The following is a 17,112-nucleotide window of genomic DNA, read 5'->3' as shown; positions in this document are numbered from 1 at the left end:
CAGCCCTGGAGACGCTTCGATTTTCGAACCGATGGGACGCAATACGAAGTGTAAAAAGTCCACTGACAATTCGGGTTCGAGGAGGTAAGAGATAGCAAACTCCAATGTCACTAGTACCGCGCCCAACCGGGTTAGTCAGGCAAAGCGAATTGTACCAGCTACTTGCGGACAACTACCTACCTAGGTAGGTATATATATCACCTCGAGGCCACATCCATTACGCACATCGTGAAGGCTGAATTTGGGTTGGAATCCTGCTGGTTACTATTGTTCCCATTCTCGTTCTATTTAAATGAGCAGAATATCTGCTAGCGATGATGTTATCGGAGATCAACAGCCCTGGAGCACTGGCGAACTATAAGATACTACATATGTATGTATAGAAGTAGAAGAATATTCGGATTATGCGGCCGTAGTCTTAGTGGTCTTCTCAGATAGACTTTTTAGATGCCTGGTCATGTAGATACTTTCTGCCCCCTCTCAGTGTATTGGGTAGACAGCAGCAAAAGATCAAAAAGGGCTTTGTGAAATGGACATTTCTGTGTATAACCTTTGATTGATATGGGATAGTCTCGAACTTGGGCATTTCAACAGCTCATGGACTACGAACTTCTAGTTGAAAGCAAGTTCAGGGATCTCCGCCAAAAGAGAGAACCAGGTTTCTATGACATATGGCACTCGCAAAGAATGCCGATACTTCTATACCCCAAAGATATGCCTGTCGGAGTGACTTCTGATCGAACATCGAGCATCGGACGGTTGCTCCGATATTGGAGCTTCGTCGCAAGACATTCCTCGTATTGTGAACCCAAGGAGCTCCCCGCTCGGAACGTCCTCCCGATGATTAGTATACTTAGCTCATGCATGAATATCATATTTAGTAGCGTATCTGTCGGGGTGTTGGCAAAATTTTCTTGCTTTAGCATTAGCCGAAATCTGTGTACCTCTGTTTCTTTTCCAATATGCGTCCTGTTACCATTACTCGAGGAGTGAGGCTTAACTGTCTCAGGCCTCGCGCTCTAAATGGACCCTCAAGGCGATACCTGACCATGCTCAGCCCTCCCAAGTTCGAAAATGAAAAGATGGTCAGTGATACCAAACTATATAACTGCCCAGGTGGACTTTGGCTAACAGCGAATCAGCTCAATTACGCCAAAGGCTCTCCAGAAAGAGCTGAGTTGACCAAGACTATCAAGAAACTAAAGGGACAATTTCCTTTTACAATTCCCATCACTATTAACGGCTCAGATGTGCGTGGGAATACTGAATACCAATTTGGGATCCAACTGACGTATAACCAACCAGGTCACTACTAAGGAATCCCGCTCCCAGCCAAACCCCTCAAAGCACAGCGAGATTGTCGCAAACTACGCCTCTGCCACCCCAGAGCAGGTCAATGCCTCCATCGACGCAGCCCTCAAGGCAAAGCCCGCCTGGGAAAATACTCCCTTCGAAGACCGTGCTGCCATCTTCCTTCGAGCCTCCGAGCTCATCACCGGCAAATACCGCTCAGAAATAGTTGCAGCCACAATGCTTGGCCAAGGAAAGAACATCTGGCAAGCAGAGATTGATGCCGCTGCCGAGACCGCCGATTTCTTCCGCCACTACATCCAAGAAGCATGGGCATTGTTCTCCCAGCAACCTAGGGTCCAGCTCGATGGAAACTGGAACAAGATGGAGTACCGCCCGCTTGAGGGGTTCACATACGCCATTGCCCCCTTCAACTTCACTGCACTCGGCGCAACGCTTATCGGACCTGCTGCATTGCTTGGCAATGTTGTTGTCTGGAAGCCTTCGGACTCGGCACTTCATGCTAGCTGGCTGCTTTATCAAATCCTGCGTGAGGCCGGTCTGCCTAAGGACGTTATCCAGTTTTTGCCTGGAGATGCCGAGCAAGTCACCAACACTATCCTCAAGAGGTCTGAGTTTGGGGCCCTGACATTCATCGGGGCCACGGCTACATTCAAGGGTATTCAGAAGAAGATCGGCGATGGCATTGGTGCCGGTATCTATAACTCCTACCCTCGAGTGGTCGGCGAGACCGGCGGCAAAAACTGGGGCGTCGTCCATCCATCCGCAGACGTGAGGAGCGCGGCTTTGAACACCATTCGAGCGGCATTTGAATACCAGGGTCAAAAGTGTTCTGCCAACTCGCGCGTTTACGTCGCAGAGTCGGTCTGGCCCGAGTTCCAAAAGGTCCTGGCAGAAGAGACCGCAGCTCTTAAGGTGGGAGATGTCGAAGACTATAGCAACTTCGTCAACCCGGTTATTCACGAGCGTTCATTTGACAAACTCAACAAGTTTATCGAGGAAGCAAAGAGTGACTCGGAGCTGGAACTTATCGTTGGCGGAAAGGCTTCCAAGGCGGAGGGCTACTACGTGCATCCCACCGTCTATCGGACCTCCAACCCTCACCACAGGATTTTATCCGAGGAGCTGTTTGGACCTATTCTTGGCATCTATGTTTACCCAGATGCTGAATGGGAGCAAACATTGAAGCTGGTTGACTCAACCTCTCGCTATGCATTGACTGGAAGTATCTTCGCCAAGGATCCCTATGTCAGTCGCCAAGCGCAGACTACTCTCAAACACGCGGCTGGAATGCTTTATTTGAACACAAAGTGTACCGGCTCTACTGTGGCCCAGCAGCCATTTGGTGGTAGCCGCGATTCGGGTACAAACGATAAGACTGGCACTATGGCACACCTACAGCGATTTGTTAGCGTTCGCACAATCAAGGAAGAGTTTGTGCCTCTGGAAAAGGTCACATATCCTTCGAACGAGGTCTAGGAAAGCGGGGAAATTTAAATATAGCTTATGGTCTGGGAACAATATAAGGTCCTGACAACCTACTTCCCTGTAGACTTGGATCAGGGCACTATCTCCTCCATTGAAAAGTTTAGAGGGCTACCTTGTTGGCACATTGATGGTAAAAACACAGCCGAATATCGCTCGGTGGCACTTAAGAACCAAATTCCTGTAATGTGGAAAGAGGGCACTTGTGAGTACTAGGGACAAACTGCAAGGCGGTTTGTTTACTTCATCAAGTTCGTCAACGAGGAAGGAGAACGAGTCTATGAAGGTAAGATAAGGTATAATCCGCGCGGGAGGCCATCTTAGGACATCATGTTACATTTCTTTGGCCAGCTGGAGGATCCTGGGGTGATCGGGTATGCATCGCTGCATGTTGATTTTGTGGAGGTTGCTCACTATGTGCCGGAGGACTACGTACCAGAGCCCCTTCACCAACTCCCAAAGCGATGGAATGCCCGCCAGATAGTATGGCAGAACTCGAAGCTGATTCCGGTGATTTATAATAGAAAGGTAATAGCAGAGCAGGTTGCACGGGGTGACAGCAATGTTCATTCAATTGTGTTACAGAATGACAGATATTCTTAAATAGACTCATTGTCACTTGACTCAGAATTACATGTGGTATTTTTTCATACTCCCGTGTGGTTGAGATATTCCGACATCATACTAATCGGACTTCCAAGGTTGTGCCCCGGCGCGTGAACGCAACTTCTGACAGCATGATAGAACCAAATATCAACATCTAAACCAAATCACCCAACAGAAGGATATATGAGCCTCTGGTAATACTAAAGGTTAAATAGTACACCATTAGAACGTCACTGGCCAACCCCACCTAGCCTGGAAACGCAATGGAAACTAGCACTGCAACCTCGAACTGGGTCGGTACTGGAACTCGGACAATGATATCGTGCGGAACTGCCTTCCTAGGCAGGTGAATGATAGCAGAGCCCCGTGAAGGAGATGATGAGTTGGCATCGCGGGACAAGATTCCTGGTCCGGGAACCCCTCCTTCCATCGGAGTCGTCCTCCGATGGACGACCAGCTGACTATCGGTAACCGGATAGTTGGGTAGCTAGTAGCGGTCTGGTAAAGTATTGTAGAGACTAGAAAAGCATCTGCTTCAAATAGTATTCCGTGGAAGCGACCTGAGTTACGCGAAAGTGGTTACTATCGTGAATTCTTTTATACAAAGCACAAGTGCAACCTTATACTTGTCTGTTTCCGTTCTTGACTTGAGCCAATATGTTACCTCGTTCTACTCTCACGAGACCCCCTCATGGCTTCTCCGTCCAAATCTCGCCGGCCTTAGTTTGCCGACTTCACTCGACAAAATCTCATTTTCATGACGCCGCGATGCCAGCGATCAAACCACCCGTCGAGGTCTCATCCATGGCTCGAATGCCGACGAAGCTCCTGCTACGGTCTTTGCTTTTGACTTCGTTAATGACATCCAAGCTATTCTTACGACCTGCGCTAGCACTGATGGGCGTCATTGCGACATCGAAATCCCCGCTATTGAACCCAGATCGGAACCTACCCTTGAACAAGATTCTCCGCTGGACGGTCTACAACCACTTTTGTGCTGGAGTAAACAGGGAAGAAGTCCTGAGAACTGTGACAGAGGTTAAGAAGATGGGATTTCAGGGCATCATCTTGGGATATTCTAAGGAGATAGTGTTGGGTCATGACGAAATGCTTTCGACCGATGAGTCTGGCACATCTCAGTACAGCGACAAGTGCTATCAGGTAATCGAGGACTGGAAGGAGGGGACATTGGAGACACTGCGTATGATTGGGCCTGGTGACTTCCTTGGCGTGAAGTAAGTATGAAGCTCTGTACTCTTGTCCTATACATGTAATCTGATTCTTTGCTAGATTGACTGGCGCCGGCCCTATTGCAGTAGATGCAATGGCATCACGAAAACCTATGCCAGAGGCTATGGTCAAAGCCGTGGATGAGATTTGCATCGAGACAGAAAAGCAGGGCTCACGTCTGTGGCTGGATGCAGAGCAACAAGTCTTGCAAAAAGGTCTCGATGACTGGGCCATTGAAATGATGCGCAAACATAACAGATCACCAACACCAATTGTTTACAATACTATTCAGGGCTACCTCAAGGGATCAAAGGCCAACCTTGACCACCACATCACCTTGGCTGCACAAGAGGGCTGGAGCCTAGGTATCAAGTTGGTTCGAGGGGCATATATCGAACATGAAACACGTTCTCTCATTCATGACACTCAGGCGGATACAGACCGGTCCTACGACCTCATCGCTGACACCTTGCTTTGTCAACGAATGCCCGATGGGAAGGAGGACCTCCCATTCCCTAACGCCGCTCTTTTCCTCGCAACCCACAACGCCGCTAGTGCAACCAAAGCGATTGCCACACGTCAGGATAGGCTTCTCGCCAATAAACCTACAGTCATGCTGGAATGTGGACAAATCCAAGGCATGGCCGACGAGCTCAGCTGTGAACTGGTGCAAAACTACGAACGTGCTCTCGAACAATCCTCTGCTGCGAACTTGACTGTGCCAAAAGCTTTCAAGTGCTTACCTTGGGGCTCAGTTGCTGAGTGCATGGGGTACCTGCACCGCCGAGCAATCGAGAATCGTGGGGCGGTGGAACGAACACGACACATGGTGACCGCATTGCGCCGTGAGTTGTGGCGAAGGATCGTCGGATGAGTCCCGAAGATGTTTTAGTGGCTAGATACCCAATGCAAAACATAGCCAATCAGCCTTTAGATCCCACCAAGTATGCACAGTTCATGCACGAAGCCAAATAAATCAAGGCAAAGTCAATGCCGTTAGGGCCTCACCAATCATGTGATGAATTGAGATAGACGGTGGTACTGTTATCTCTGATAAGAAAAGTCGGGACTGACTCCCGACTTCTACCCCGCACTCTGCAGCATTTGATATCGGAGACTCGCCCCGGAAGCACAGACTATATTCACATTTGTTCTATACATCATCCCGGCGTGCCAATCCGATATGCCACCAACACCTAGTCAGACAAGAACAAAAAAATGCCAGAAGGCGTGAGTTAACTTAGTCGACTGGCCCAAAAAGCAGAATACCAAACTTACATTATAATAAGGTGTGAGCGATGTCGATCAATGAAGGTCAAATGCTCGGGGGTCAGCCCTTGCACGAGATGTGCACGAAAAAAGAAGCACTGCCACTTTCCCGTGGAGGAGGCCCGGGTTTCGGTGTCGGAACGGTAAGCAGCTCAACTGCCCAGGTGGCTACACTGTCCTTACTAATGCACACTAGGTACTTGCGAGAGCTAGAGGAACACATATCCAGAAGCGGAAACCCCGGGCGACATGGACCCCCGGCTCCTCTTGATCACAGTCCCTTAGGAGGTACACTGTTTACAGGCGATGAGAATGTTGACATTCCTCCCACCCCTCAAGCATCTAGCACACTGCTAGACAACCAAGCGGATATTGGATGGCGTTCAATGTCAATCGGTATGATGTACTCTTTTTCTGTATGTGTGTTTGCGTTTGGTGTGCTGATCGTCGTTTGCTTTCAGGGATTGCAGCCCCCCTGCATACTCCACGGACCCCTCAAAGAGAGCATGAGACAGAAAGTGGCGCAGAACAAGACAATCACCGATCAAGATTCTCTCAGAATCCTTTGGTTGACCGGGATCCATCATTTGCCCAGACACCAGATGGTCGATTCTGTGAGTGTTTAATCTATCGTCTCGCACCAACTCATTACTAACTCGAATATCGAAGGGTACATGGGACCAACATCGTCATGGTCCTTTTGTCGTCGTGTACTTGCTCTGATAGGAAGAAAAGTACCCGAATCAAATTGTCCACCAGATCCATTTCACATTGATGGCGTGGCATTCAAGTTAACCTGGCGACCATATCCTCCAGACGAAATACCTGATGTCACCAATCTGCCACCATTGGATTATGCTCTCTTCTTATTCAACACAGTCAAGTTCTATTTTGGATTCCTTTCTTTTATGATTGACGAACGTGCTTACTTGCAGGATCTGCATGAATTCTACCGGGACCCACCAGCGAAAGCCGCCTCCAAAAGACCTTGGTATTGTCAATACTTACTTGTTCTTGCCTTTGGAAAGGCGTTTCTGACACAGAGGAATCCTTCTGGAACACCGCCTGGTCATCAATACGCATCGCGGGCGATGGCTCTGTTGCCTGATTTGTCGGGAGTTGACGAAGATCCTTTGGCTTGTATCCAAGCACTCAGCTTAGGGGCAGTGTATCTCCAGTCAATAGATATGAGAAGAGCAGCCTTTCAGCATGTGGGTTTCATCATCTCTCACGGGTACCGATTTTTCTAATTATGTGAACAGATTGGGCATGCCTTACGAGGCTGTATCATCGAAGGAATACACAGACATGTACCAGAGGGGATATGTGGACCGGAGTTGTCCAAACGATGCAGAACAATCTTTTGGGTGGTTTATATGTTGGACCGAGAATTCTCCGCTTTAATTGGTGCCCCGAGCTCGATTAGAGATGAGGATATCACGGTTAAATTGCCAGCAGAGATGGATGATTCAGTTGAACAAGTCAATTTGACATTGCATGTTCGGCTTTCCCGGCTTATGGCCACGATTCTAACGAGTAGGTCTTTGTCTAATGGACATTAGATGAGATGCTAACAAGACTTAGCCGTCTACGGGGTTGGAAATGATTTCGATGACACGCTCGTTCGAAGTACACAGTCTATTCTCCACAGCATTGCCGAACTTTCATACGATCTAACTGAATTTTTAAATACTCACTTCCACGGGCTAGTCAGCCGTGCTTCGAAGATGGCTATTCGGTTGATGCTGGCTCATCATCATGTAGGTTGTCCCCGAAATATTGATCTCTCGTCATAAACTAACAACAGCAGTGCGTGGTACTTACAACGAGACCGCTAGTGATGTGCGCACTCCACATGCATATTGAACGAACAGAGAGACAAAAATCCCAAACAATCGGGTTATCCCCGCCTGTTGCATCCCTGCTACAATGCTGCGCCGACTCCGCCCAGACTATCCTCCAGACCCTTCGTACTCTAGCTGACGATGACTTGATGGGTATGCTTGACTAGCTGCATTGAATGCATCAATACTAATTCCGAGCTACAGACGCATTTTTACCATTCCAAATCGAAGACGCATCGTCCTCTGCATTTGTACTTTACCTGATCCGTGCAATTGCCCCATCGGTGATTTCAAACGATGCTTGGTGCGACAACCTGACGCTAGTGCTCGATAAACTCATTTCGAAGGGTAATCTGGCCGCGCCGCTTCGCAGGCTTGAACTCAGGCAATTGGAGCAAATACTCGCACCCTTGACGCCGAAATTGGCAAATCACAATTTGCCGCAAGTCAATCTGGACGAAGGTAACGAAATTCACGAAGACCATTATGGCTTCGATCACGAGGAGTTTGAGTGGGATCTACTGGGACTCAATTCGTCCGTCAGCCTTCCTCCGCGAGAATTATTAGATCTTGCAGATCAATTAGATGTGGAGGGGATCATGCAATCTGTTGGGGTTTGATATCTTGCAACTACTTAAACAAACTATACGATCTTCTACGGAATTCATGAACGCTGTTGGGGCATAACCACCTACAATTTCTCCATTTTTGAAATCTGAGCGTGCAGGTGCCAAGGCTTTTCCAAGGCTATTAGCTTTGGGATCAGCTCTCACATAGATACAAGGTCTAAACCACGAATTGCCAAAAAAGCCAAAAATGAAAAATGACCACAAACACACTTAAGTGCAGCTGTCACTGCCAGCAACAAAGGTGCCATCCGAGTTCTCACAGCCACACTCTCCCGTCTGGGGGTCTTTAATACAAGCCGTGCCGTATCCAGTGCTGTCTCCGGCATCGCTCCAGTAGAAGACCCAGTAGTCCGAATCCTCCTCCAATTCATCACTGGTAGGGGCAGTGCAGGTGTAAGCACTGCATGTGCCGTAGGGAGCACCGTTGTTGGCGTCGTATTGATGGTCGGTCTCGAAGACGGCGAAAGTTTGAGTTCCGGATGTGCGAGTGTTGTGGGAGCACTCGGCTGCTTGGATGGCAGTGGAAACCTTGGCGGCTATTTCAAGTTAGTACAAGAACATGTCGTTCGTTCTCTTCACCACGCACCATCGCAGTTCAGGCTACTGGGTTTGTAGCCCTTGGTGTTTGACGAAGCCGGGGCAAGAGTCGCCGCTACAATAGCGGGTGCGGCAAGGAAGAAGATGGACTTGATCAAATGCATTTTGAGTGATAGTTGTATGAGCTTGGAAGAGGATGGTTACAGAATTACTTTGAAGCACAAAAGAGTTGAGATATATGCCTAGGTATATATATGCCCATCAAACCCACATTTTGATCTCCCGGGACCTTAGAACGTACGACCCGGAAGTTAATGGAGTTTAACTGACACAAAGCCATTCCCGTCGAAACAAGCCTATTAGGGCCTGGAGCTAGTAGCTAAATTGATGAATACGTTATTCTAGAGAATTCCTAGTCAGGGGGAGGGCCCACTTCAGCCTTTGATTAGCTAGGACCCATACAAAACGTCCACGGGTGTATCAGGTTTAGATTCGAAACAGCCAACGGCTGACATTACAAGTGAACTCGTGGGTGTCTCTGCCAACAACCCTCTGGTCCCCCTTTTCGACCACTTAGTCAGTGGACGGGTGGCAGAGGATCGGGCACATTTGCCGCCTAGGGAAAGCCTTCTATCTACTAAAGAGGTATGGCTTGGTTCTATGTTTGAGGCCTAGATCTCTGATTAAACGTTGACTATATCTCCCTCGCAAACGAATAGCTGCTGGATGATTCCCGCTAGCGGGGCATTCACAGAAACACCGATTTTGTCGGTCTCAATCCTAGCCAGTTCTTCATCCGCGTCGATAAAGTCCCCGACTCATTAAGTGTTCCCTCTGTAATAGACTCTGCCATTTGCGGAACTCGCACGACAATCTTGGCATCATGCTTGCGCAAAGAACTGCTGAAAGTACAGATTTGCAGTGGCGAACTCCTCACTTGGTTGTGAATAGATCTGGCAAGGGTAGAAGAAATACCTGGGAGGGCAACATGCCCCGGGGCACGTCTCAGCCTGCTGGGAAGCTGCAAGGCCGCTCTGGAGGTCCAACGCAGCGCCATTGCACACAGTGGTATGAAACTGGGGAGACAACGAAGGTGGGTTTTTATTTTTCTTATTAATAACCAACGCAAATTGTCTTGGTTGAGTGGGAATTGTTTGTTTTAACACTCACCACTACTTCGCTCATTGTACCTTTAATCAGGCTTCCCTGCCCAGGTGTGTATCTGCCGGTATCTGGCCGGAGAGCCAGACTTGACCGGCGGCTTTAATCGCTTGTGACTGCGAGCTTGTTAGCCTAAATCTACTCTTTGGTTTTTGGTTGTATATATTTAATGAGCAAAAGCTAAACACCTTGTCAATCACCTAACCTTATAGGTCTTATGAGTTTTATTTTAGAAACTTACGTGCATATGCGAAATGGCGGTCGTGGTCGTGATCATGGTGGTTGAGCCCTCTTTCAAGGTCAAGATGTTATCGTGAACATCTCGGGTCGGGATCCCGAAGTCGGAAGACGTACCCGGATTGTTTTTGGATGTCTCAAAAAGAGATTTCAAAATAATATGACGAGCTATCGAGTACTTTATTACATCCAAAATGACTCCTAAGAGAACAATTGGCCGCTTTATATTCCAGTATGTCGACCTTTGTTCGCAAGCGCAGCCAGTGTCTAACCTGAAACCAGAACTTGGAATTCGAAACCCATCTCTATACCTCGCAATGGATCTCCATCACTGAACCGACTAAGAATGAGTTCCACTGCAACAGCCGTAGCATCGGAAGCTGAAACCGCTGCGGCACAGAAAAGTTATCAGATCGTCCAAGACACTGGCAATTTCGATGAGATCCAAGCCAAACGCCCAGACTTCAATCATTCCAAGCCCATCGAAGTAACCAAATCCCCAAATCCCAACTGGGAGTATGGACAAGGAGTGCCCGATAATGGAGCCAGCCTATCACAGAAACACCATGAAATCGATCCCTACGCCTCAGATCGACCGATGATCAATAACTACCGCCTCCTTATCTCGGGTATTGCGCCTCGACCGGTAGGATTCCTGAGCACCGTCAACCCCAAGGGCGAAAAGAATCTCTCCCCATTCAGTTACTTCCAAGTCATCGACCACGATCCTCCAATGTTCATAGTGGGGTTCTCAGCTCGACCCGGTCGGGTCAAAGACACCTACCGCAACCTCCGAGAGACCGGGGAGTGTGTGATTAACACAGTGTCAGAGAACATGATCGAGGCAGTGAACGCGAGCTCCATTGATGCTCCGTACGGAGTCTCGGAGTGGGATGTATCGGGTCTACATGAGGCGCCATCGAGGACGGTGAAGCCGTCCCGCGTCGCTGAGTCTGTGTTCAACATAGAAGGCAAGGTGGTTGATATCAAGGAGTTCACGGATCACCAGCAGCCTGGGATGAGCCTCGCTGCCACTGTGCTCATCAAGGCTACCCGGTTTTGGGTCAAGGAGGGCACTGCTAATGAGGATTATAGTCATATTGACTTGGAGAAGTTGCGGCCTGTTGGTCAACTTGGGGGGATGTCTTATGGTCGGATTACGTCGACTTTTGAGCACCCGCGCAAGAAGTGGAGTGATGAGGTGCCTAAGAGTGATATTTTGGCTAAGCTGGATGATGGTAAGCCGGAGAAATGAAGAACTAGAATCTTGTAACTAGTTAGTTACATATTGGACATATTGGTGCCTATTGGTGCCTGAGGTGCTACTTTTAGCCTTGTTTCTCAGGTGCCGACTATATTTAGTGGACAGCCCTGGAGGATTGTGATGAATAATTCCCTGGACAAAAGCTACTATTCAACCCGGAGGGATATCAACATCGAAATCGGATCCAACAGATATTCAAGGCCAATCACACCATAGTGGAACTGACAATCCCTGGAGATGTCAGTAAGGAAGATCATTGGAGACAGGTCTTCCAAGATTCTATGTAATTGTATACGATTTTATATCAATTTTATATTAATTTAACGTTCAAGAAATCAGTTAAGCAAATGCCCATAAAAAATAAGGAATGTAACCCCATATTCCAACCAGAAACCGAAATAAGCCACCCCCTTTTTCATTTGATACGACGAATCAACTTCAATTCTGGAGAACTCCGCACATCGGTCATTAGGGTCATTAGGGTCATTAGGGTCATTAGAAGCGATATGCAGTCCTAAACATAGCTCGTTTGTGCCGTTTGTTTCTATTTTGTTTCAGTTTTTCTCCAAGACATCTTAAGACATCGGTTGTTCACTTATTCGGATATTTCTTCCCCTTGTATTCCTTCTGATCCGAGAACCCCTTCACTCTTTTATTTCCTGGTTCTCATCAAAATACACTCTTTTTAAAAAAGGAAACATTTGAATCATGCTCCCCACACTCCTTACCGTCTTCCGCCGGGACTGCAATGGCGACGAAACCATGTCCAGCTGCACAAAGCCCACCAGCGCAGCAGTGACGATCGGCATTCCCGCCGCGATATCAGGGGTGTAAGTCCATATCACCGCCTTCATCACCCTAGTCCAAGCTATACCCCAGGGTTTATATCCCTATAATAACAGAACTAATTATATCTCAGTCTCCTCCTAACCGCCATTATCGTCCTGATAATCCTCTACCATAAGCGCATGCGCCGTGATAATCGCGAAGACCTGGAAGACCGCCAACGCGACTCAGGCTTCTATGCTCGCTACGCGACACAGCGATTCGGCACGGAGGGCGCACCGCCATCGAATGGTCGGGCCTATGCTTCTGAGTCGCGGCGTAGCTCTGGAGACTCGATCTTTGACTTTAAGCAGGATCATGGACCCTATCACCTTGCTCAGTTCAATGGTCCTGAGGTTCCGAAGCCCGTGGCTACTAGGGTTGTTTCCTAGTCAGTGCGTGGCTTGATATATCTCTTGTAAGTTTTGATTGATATGACCAAAAGGAAGTTGGATGCTGACTTTCGGTAGGTGCCTGCTGGTCGGGACGATTTCTTCAATCTGTGTCGCTTCTTATGGGCGAGCGTGCTGGTTTCTGAGGGTCTTTTCCTCTTCAATGTACTTTTATGACTTTCGAGCGATCTGGGCCGTAACACAATAGCGAGTTATTTTTTTTTCTTCCTCTGCACAATCTCCGCGTTTGCAGCGATGTAGATAAATGTCTTTGTTCGAAAGCAAAGACTGGTACAAATAGTAGATAAATAGTACATACGTAGATACTGAAACAGGTAGCTATATCATTCATCGAGATCGTTTCATAAATAATACATTGGGTCGTGCATGACACGAAACCAATCACTCGCCATTCTCCATGACCCGGTCATCCAAGACATGGTCACTGCGCTCAGGGGATGGCTCAACCATAGGTTGGACATGGAAATACCCCATCTGGAACAAGACATGCTGCCACTCTGGTCCTGCAGTGCCTTGCACTTTGTAGTAAGGCAGGTCTAGAGCGAACCATCTCTCCTTACGCGTTGAGGCTTTGTCGCCTCCTTCGAGGGCCGCACGACTAGCACGTGTCGTGCGTGAGCGCTTCTCGCCGCGCCCTTGCTCCTGCGCCGTGAGTGCAAACAAGCTCTCGCGGTATTGCTGGAGGCGACCATCAAAGACCATGATGGCGCGGATGTATGGAGCCAGGTCTTCCGTGATAGGTGCCACTCCATTCTCGAATGAGGGGGCGTGTCGGGCGGTTGGGGTGGGGTTTGAGTAGTTGGCTCGCATAATGGGTTCAAAGATGCGCTGAAATTGAGGGAGAGTGGATGGAGGGGTTTGCGGGGGCATTGCAGACACGATGGCCTTGCTCAAGGCGCGGTTCGCATATAAAGATTCCAAGTCTTCGTCGGTTGTGGGACGGAAAGTTCTGCTTATCAAGGCATCGAAGGTAGTGCCGACAGCTTCACTGAGCGATGAATACTCCGCCCGTAGCTCTGTGTGCAGGAGTGGGTAATTGTCGAGATAGTTGGATTTATAGCCTTCTCGCGGCGGTGGGGCGGATATATCAATAACATCCTGTTCAATTATTAGCTGGTATTTCTGTGGACGTTCGATCACACTCACGTTGATGGCATCCATTGAAATGTTGGAGCAAAGGATATCGAGAGAACTTCTCATGTCATAATAATCCGCTTCCCGGCACAGCACGTCAAGTTGCGCTGTCTTTGGAGTAGACTTAAATTGATCAGGGGGCAGATGTTCAATTTCATTCTTCCCAGCCATGTCTTCGGAATCTTGCAGGCCGAGGCCCCACGATTGAAAGCTGTTGTGGATGATTTCCGTCTCTTCATCCAAGCCTTGGGTCACAATCATATCACGGTTGAACCAACCCATATATCGCTCGTAGGTGTTGAGGCTCAGAACCCGAAGTCGTTCCCCATCATGATCAACGTTCGACCCAGGTGGCCAACTAGGAAGCAGCCAATCCAAGCCGGCTTTCTCACTACCAACACCCATCTGACACCAGAAATTCAGATCCATCAATGACTTCCGAAGGTCCATTCCGGATCCTTGATAAAGTCTGGTGACGGCTTCTCTCTTTAACATATGCCCCTCATTGGCGGCAACCAAAAGTAAGTAATCCACGCCGAAGTCGGGACCAGGCTTGCGGTATCGTAATATAGCATGAAGAGACATATCCTGGGTAGGGACTAAGCTCTCATCGTTGCAAGTGATGACGATCGGTCGTTTAGATTGGCTGATGAGAGTCAAGACGCCAGTCCAGAATTGCCGATCTTCATCAAAAAGGATATCGGCTTCTTCGAGCAGGATTAAAGACTGCTTTTGCTCCCGGGGTCGTTTGGGCGTAGTTTCGGGCTTAGGGCTAAGTTCGCCAGGCTGGGAAACCGCCTTGCTAGTTTTTGAGGATGGGCCTTTGAAAAAGCTCTTCAGCTTGTTCTGCTTGGCAGAGTCCTTGTCGTTGTTTGTTGGGTTCTCGGATTCGTTGAGGAGATGAACAAGGTGATTCTGCGTCATATCTCCGACCCGCTCCAGCATATCTCGGGCACTCCGTCGGCTTCCAGCATTTATCTCAAAGACTTCAAAATCAAGCTCTTTTGCAACGGCATAGACAGAAGCGGTTTTGCCGGAGCCAGCCGGCCCGCTAAGAAGAATCACATTGGTCATCGGACTCTTTCTTTCTACTCCATGTAAACCAGGTGCTATGTCTCCCGACCTGACGACTGTCCGTTGAGGCGTTATGGTCACGCCGCCTGCTAGCTCATCATCTGAGCCAGAGAGATTGTCCATCTCAGAGGCCTCCTCTTCGCTTGACACAACGAAACCATCGAGTTTGTCGGCTTTCTGGCGCTTTTTCGCCTTTTTCTCCCGCTTCGATTTGGATTTCGCATTCTCTTTCGACGACTTCCCGGTGTCAACTGCTGTGATCTTGAGGTGCCGTAGCCAGTCTCGAAGCATCTGGGGTTCGCGGCCAAGCTGAAGGACGTCATCAGCTGACTGAGGGGCATACTTGTGTGTCCAAAGCTGCGGTTCGTAGGTTGCACAATCGAAAGCTGAAACTGACGTGAGTAGGGCGGATCTAAGTCTCGCAAGAGGCGGACTAGAAGAATTCCAAGGAAATTGGCGGTTTGGTGAGGACCACGACATCTGTCGTTCCATTGCCGTATGCAAGACTTGACTGCTTGCAACGTGTCGGATGGGATGCCGAAGAATAGCTAGGGCATCATAGTCCTGTTTGGACAGACGAGCGATCCTCCTTGCTTCAGCTGTTCCAGCTAGAAGAACATTTTCTTCGTCCCTAATTGAGATAGCTGCAATCTTCGATTTTTTTCGGTCTTGGGTAGTATGCCAGACACGATTATTAACATCTGGGGGTGTGTGAACGTCTCTCACGTGCACGAGATCTCTCGGTGGCCAAAGGGGATCAAGCAGTTCGGGAAACTTGGAGACACGACGGGAGAAGCTCGTAAAGGAGCTGCCCGAAGCTGCTACTATCCGCTTCGCCCCAGCTGTAGTTTGGCTTGAAGGCACGCTCGCGCTCATGTCTGGATTGTCCGATTGAGACCCATTCACACTCGCGGACCCGGGTTTCTGTGCTGATTTCTTGCTGAAAAACGGATGTGTGGGCTTTTTGGGTTGGCTCTCCGTCTTGCGCGGCTGAGCAGAGGGTATAGTGGCGGGGGGTTTTTGAACCACTCGGCCGTCCAAGATATCATCGATCAACTTCCCGAGGTTACTTTCTGTGGTAACGCTATACTTGATCGTCGCCACCTTGCTCACAGCCTTCCGTGGCCTCCCCCGCTTCCCAGGTGCTCGGTTTCTTGTCTCTCGGGGAGGACTAGAGGCGGGTGACGACAGGAACCCTCCCTTCGAATTCAGTCTGAGGGTTTTCTGTCTTGCCGATGTTCTTGCAACTCGACCCTCCGGCTTCTCCTTCTCGGCAGGTGTCAATAATCGGGTTTCATCTGCAGGAATTTGAGTCTCCGCCGGTGGAAGCTCGGGCTGAGGTATAGGCAATTTGATTTCGGTCTCGAGAGAATGATCGGTTGAAGAAGGGTTGTTGTTCGCCACGCTGTAGCCGAGCCATTCTGACAGACCTGCACTGGAAGTAGTCGTGGGTTCAGTGGTTTGGGTTGTGTCCGTTCTTCGCCTCTTCCTCCGATCTTCGTTCAGGTCTTCGTCAAGATCCACAGAACTCTCATTGTTTATTTTGGGGACATTTGAACCGCAGTTATCTAGGGCCTGTAGCCCCTGCTCATGCGTGGAGCTTTGGCTGCTTATCGGTCGAAGCTCGTGTACATGGGTATTCGCGGGGGATATTGGCTCGTTTGAGGGTTCAGATTTGACCGAGACACCAAATTCTAGACATTGTAAGCTCGGATTCACCTGCGGCTATGGGACACATTCTGACCTTGTCGGAAGAAGGGATGTATGACTTGCTGTCCGTCGGTTCCCATAGCCATTGGTATATTGGATACGATGCCCATATGAGGACAATCAGTTGATCCCTGGGGAGAGGTCAGGGAGCAAACAGTCGCTCAGATGTAGCATTGAAATGACGGGATATTGGTGGTAATTGTGGAGCGATTTTATAAAAGCAAGAACCAAATCAAGGTCAATCTCCATAGCTTCAAACACGTCCGACGCGAAAGGCGCGTTAATGGCTTATGTCAGGCTGATTGCTCCACAGACTAACGCTAGTCCTGATATGGCCTAGGGGTGGATTGGCCGGCCCGACGTAATACCGAAAATTTTTCAGA

At 48.9% G+C, this 17,112-nt stretch overlaps 8 protein-coding genes across 8 annotated transcripts; 6 read left to right on the top strand and 2 right to left on the bottom strand.

The window, feature by feature from the left end:
• Window positions 1-962: 962 nt before the first annotated feature.
• Window positions 963-2,790, top strand: N7525_006553 (L-glutamate gamma-semialdehyde dehydrogenase; the record flags this gene model as incomplete). Its single annotated transcript, XM_002568937.1, has 3 exons — window positions 963-1,085; window positions 1,143-1,250; window positions 1,306-2,790. 3 exons carry the CDS (start codon window positions 963-965, stop codon window positions 2,788-2,790), a joined length of 1,716 nt encoding a protein of 571 aa, XP_002568983.1.
• A 27-nt stretch (window positions 2,791-2,817) lies between these two features.
• On the top strand, window positions 2,818-3,676 carry N7525_006552 (uncharacterized protein; the record flags this gene model as incomplete). Its single annotated transcript, XM_061213770.1, has 4 exons — window positions 2,818-3,001; window positions 3,027-3,082; window positions 3,121-3,306; window positions 3,629-3,676. The coding sequence occupies 4 exons, from the start codon at window positions 2,818-2,820 to the stop codon at window positions 3,674-3,676; spliced, it is 474 nt and encodes a 157-aa protein (XP_061068201.1).
• A 494-nt stretch (window positions 3,677-4,170) lies between these two features.
• N7525_006551 (putative proline oxidase Put1) lies at window positions 4,171-5,506 on the top strand (the record flags this gene model as incomplete). The annotated part of the gene is made up of 2 exons (XM_002568938.2): window positions 4,171-4,637; window positions 4,693-5,506. The coding sequence occupies 2 exons, from the start codon at window positions 4,171-4,173 to the stop codon at window positions 5,504-5,506; spliced, it is 1,281 nt and encodes a 426-aa protein (XP_002568984.2).
• A 309-nt stretch (window positions 5,507-5,815) lies between these two features.
• N7525_006550 (Zn(II)2Cys6 transcription factor) lies at window positions 5,816-8,365 on the top strand (the record flags this gene model as incomplete). Its single annotated transcript, XM_061213769.1, has 9 exons — window positions 5,816-5,862; window positions 5,922-6,044; window positions 6,098-6,297; window positions 6,363-6,515; window positions 6,571-7,112; window positions 7,164-7,437; window positions 7,486-7,661; window positions 7,709-7,898; window positions 7,950-8,365. The coding sequence occupies 9 exons, from the start codon at window positions 5,816-5,818 to the stop codon at window positions 8,363-8,365; spliced, it is 2,121 nt and encodes a 706-aa protein (XP_061068200.1).
• A 219-nt stretch (window positions 8,366-8,584) lies between these two features.
• Window positions 8,585-9,075, bottom strand: N7525_006549 (uncharacterized protein; the record flags this gene model as incomplete). Its single annotated transcript, XM_002568940.1, has 2 exons — window positions 8,585-8,910; window positions 8,961-9,075. The coding sequence occupies 2 exons, from the start codon at window positions 9,073-9,075 to the stop codon at window positions 8,585-8,587; spliced, it is 441 nt and encodes a 146-aa protein (XP_002568986.1).
• A 1,428-nt stretch (window positions 9,076-10,503) lies between these two features.
• On the top strand, window positions 10,504-11,564 carry N7525_006548 (flavin reductase family protein; the record flags this gene model as incomplete). The annotated part of the gene is made up of 2 exons (XM_002568941.2): window positions 10,504-10,541; window positions 10,592-11,564. The coding sequence occupies 2 exons, from the start codon at window positions 10,504-10,506 to the stop codon at window positions 11,562-11,564; spliced, it is 1,011 nt and encodes a 336-aa protein (XP_002568987.2).
• Window positions 11,565-12,281: 717 nt separating this feature from the next.
• On the top strand, window positions 12,282-12,790 carry N7525_006547 (uncharacterized protein; the record flags this gene model as incomplete). The annotated part of the gene is made up of 2 exons (XM_002568942.2): window positions 12,282-12,403; window positions 12,493-12,790. 2 exons carry the CDS (start codon window positions 12,282-12,284, stop codon window positions 12,788-12,790), a joined length of 420 nt encoding a protein of 139 aa, XP_002568988.2.
• Window positions 12,791-13,192: 402 nt separating this feature from the next.
• On the bottom strand, window positions 13,193-16,815 carry N7525_006546 (uncharacterized protein; the record flags this gene model as incomplete). The annotated part of the gene is made up of 3 exons (XM_061213768.1): window positions 13,193-13,909; window positions 13,958-16,713; window positions 16,764-16,815. 3 exons carry the CDS (start codon window positions 16,813-16,815, stop codon window positions 13,193-13,195), a joined length of 3,525 nt encoding a protein of 1,174 aa, XP_061068199.1.
• Between the last annotated feature and the right edge of the window lie 297 nt (window positions 16,816-17,112).

This window comes from Penicillium rubens (genome assembly GCF_028828025.1).
Source record: "Penicillium rubens strain IBT 27055 chromosome Unknown utg000003l_segment0_segment0, whole genome shotgun sequence".
Taxonomy (NCBI): domain Eukaryota; kingdom Fungi; phylum Ascomycota; class Eurotiomycetes; order Eurotiales; family Aspergillaceae; genus Penicillium; species Penicillium rubens.
This window is presented reverse-complemented; position numbering and strand designations above follow the sequence as displayed.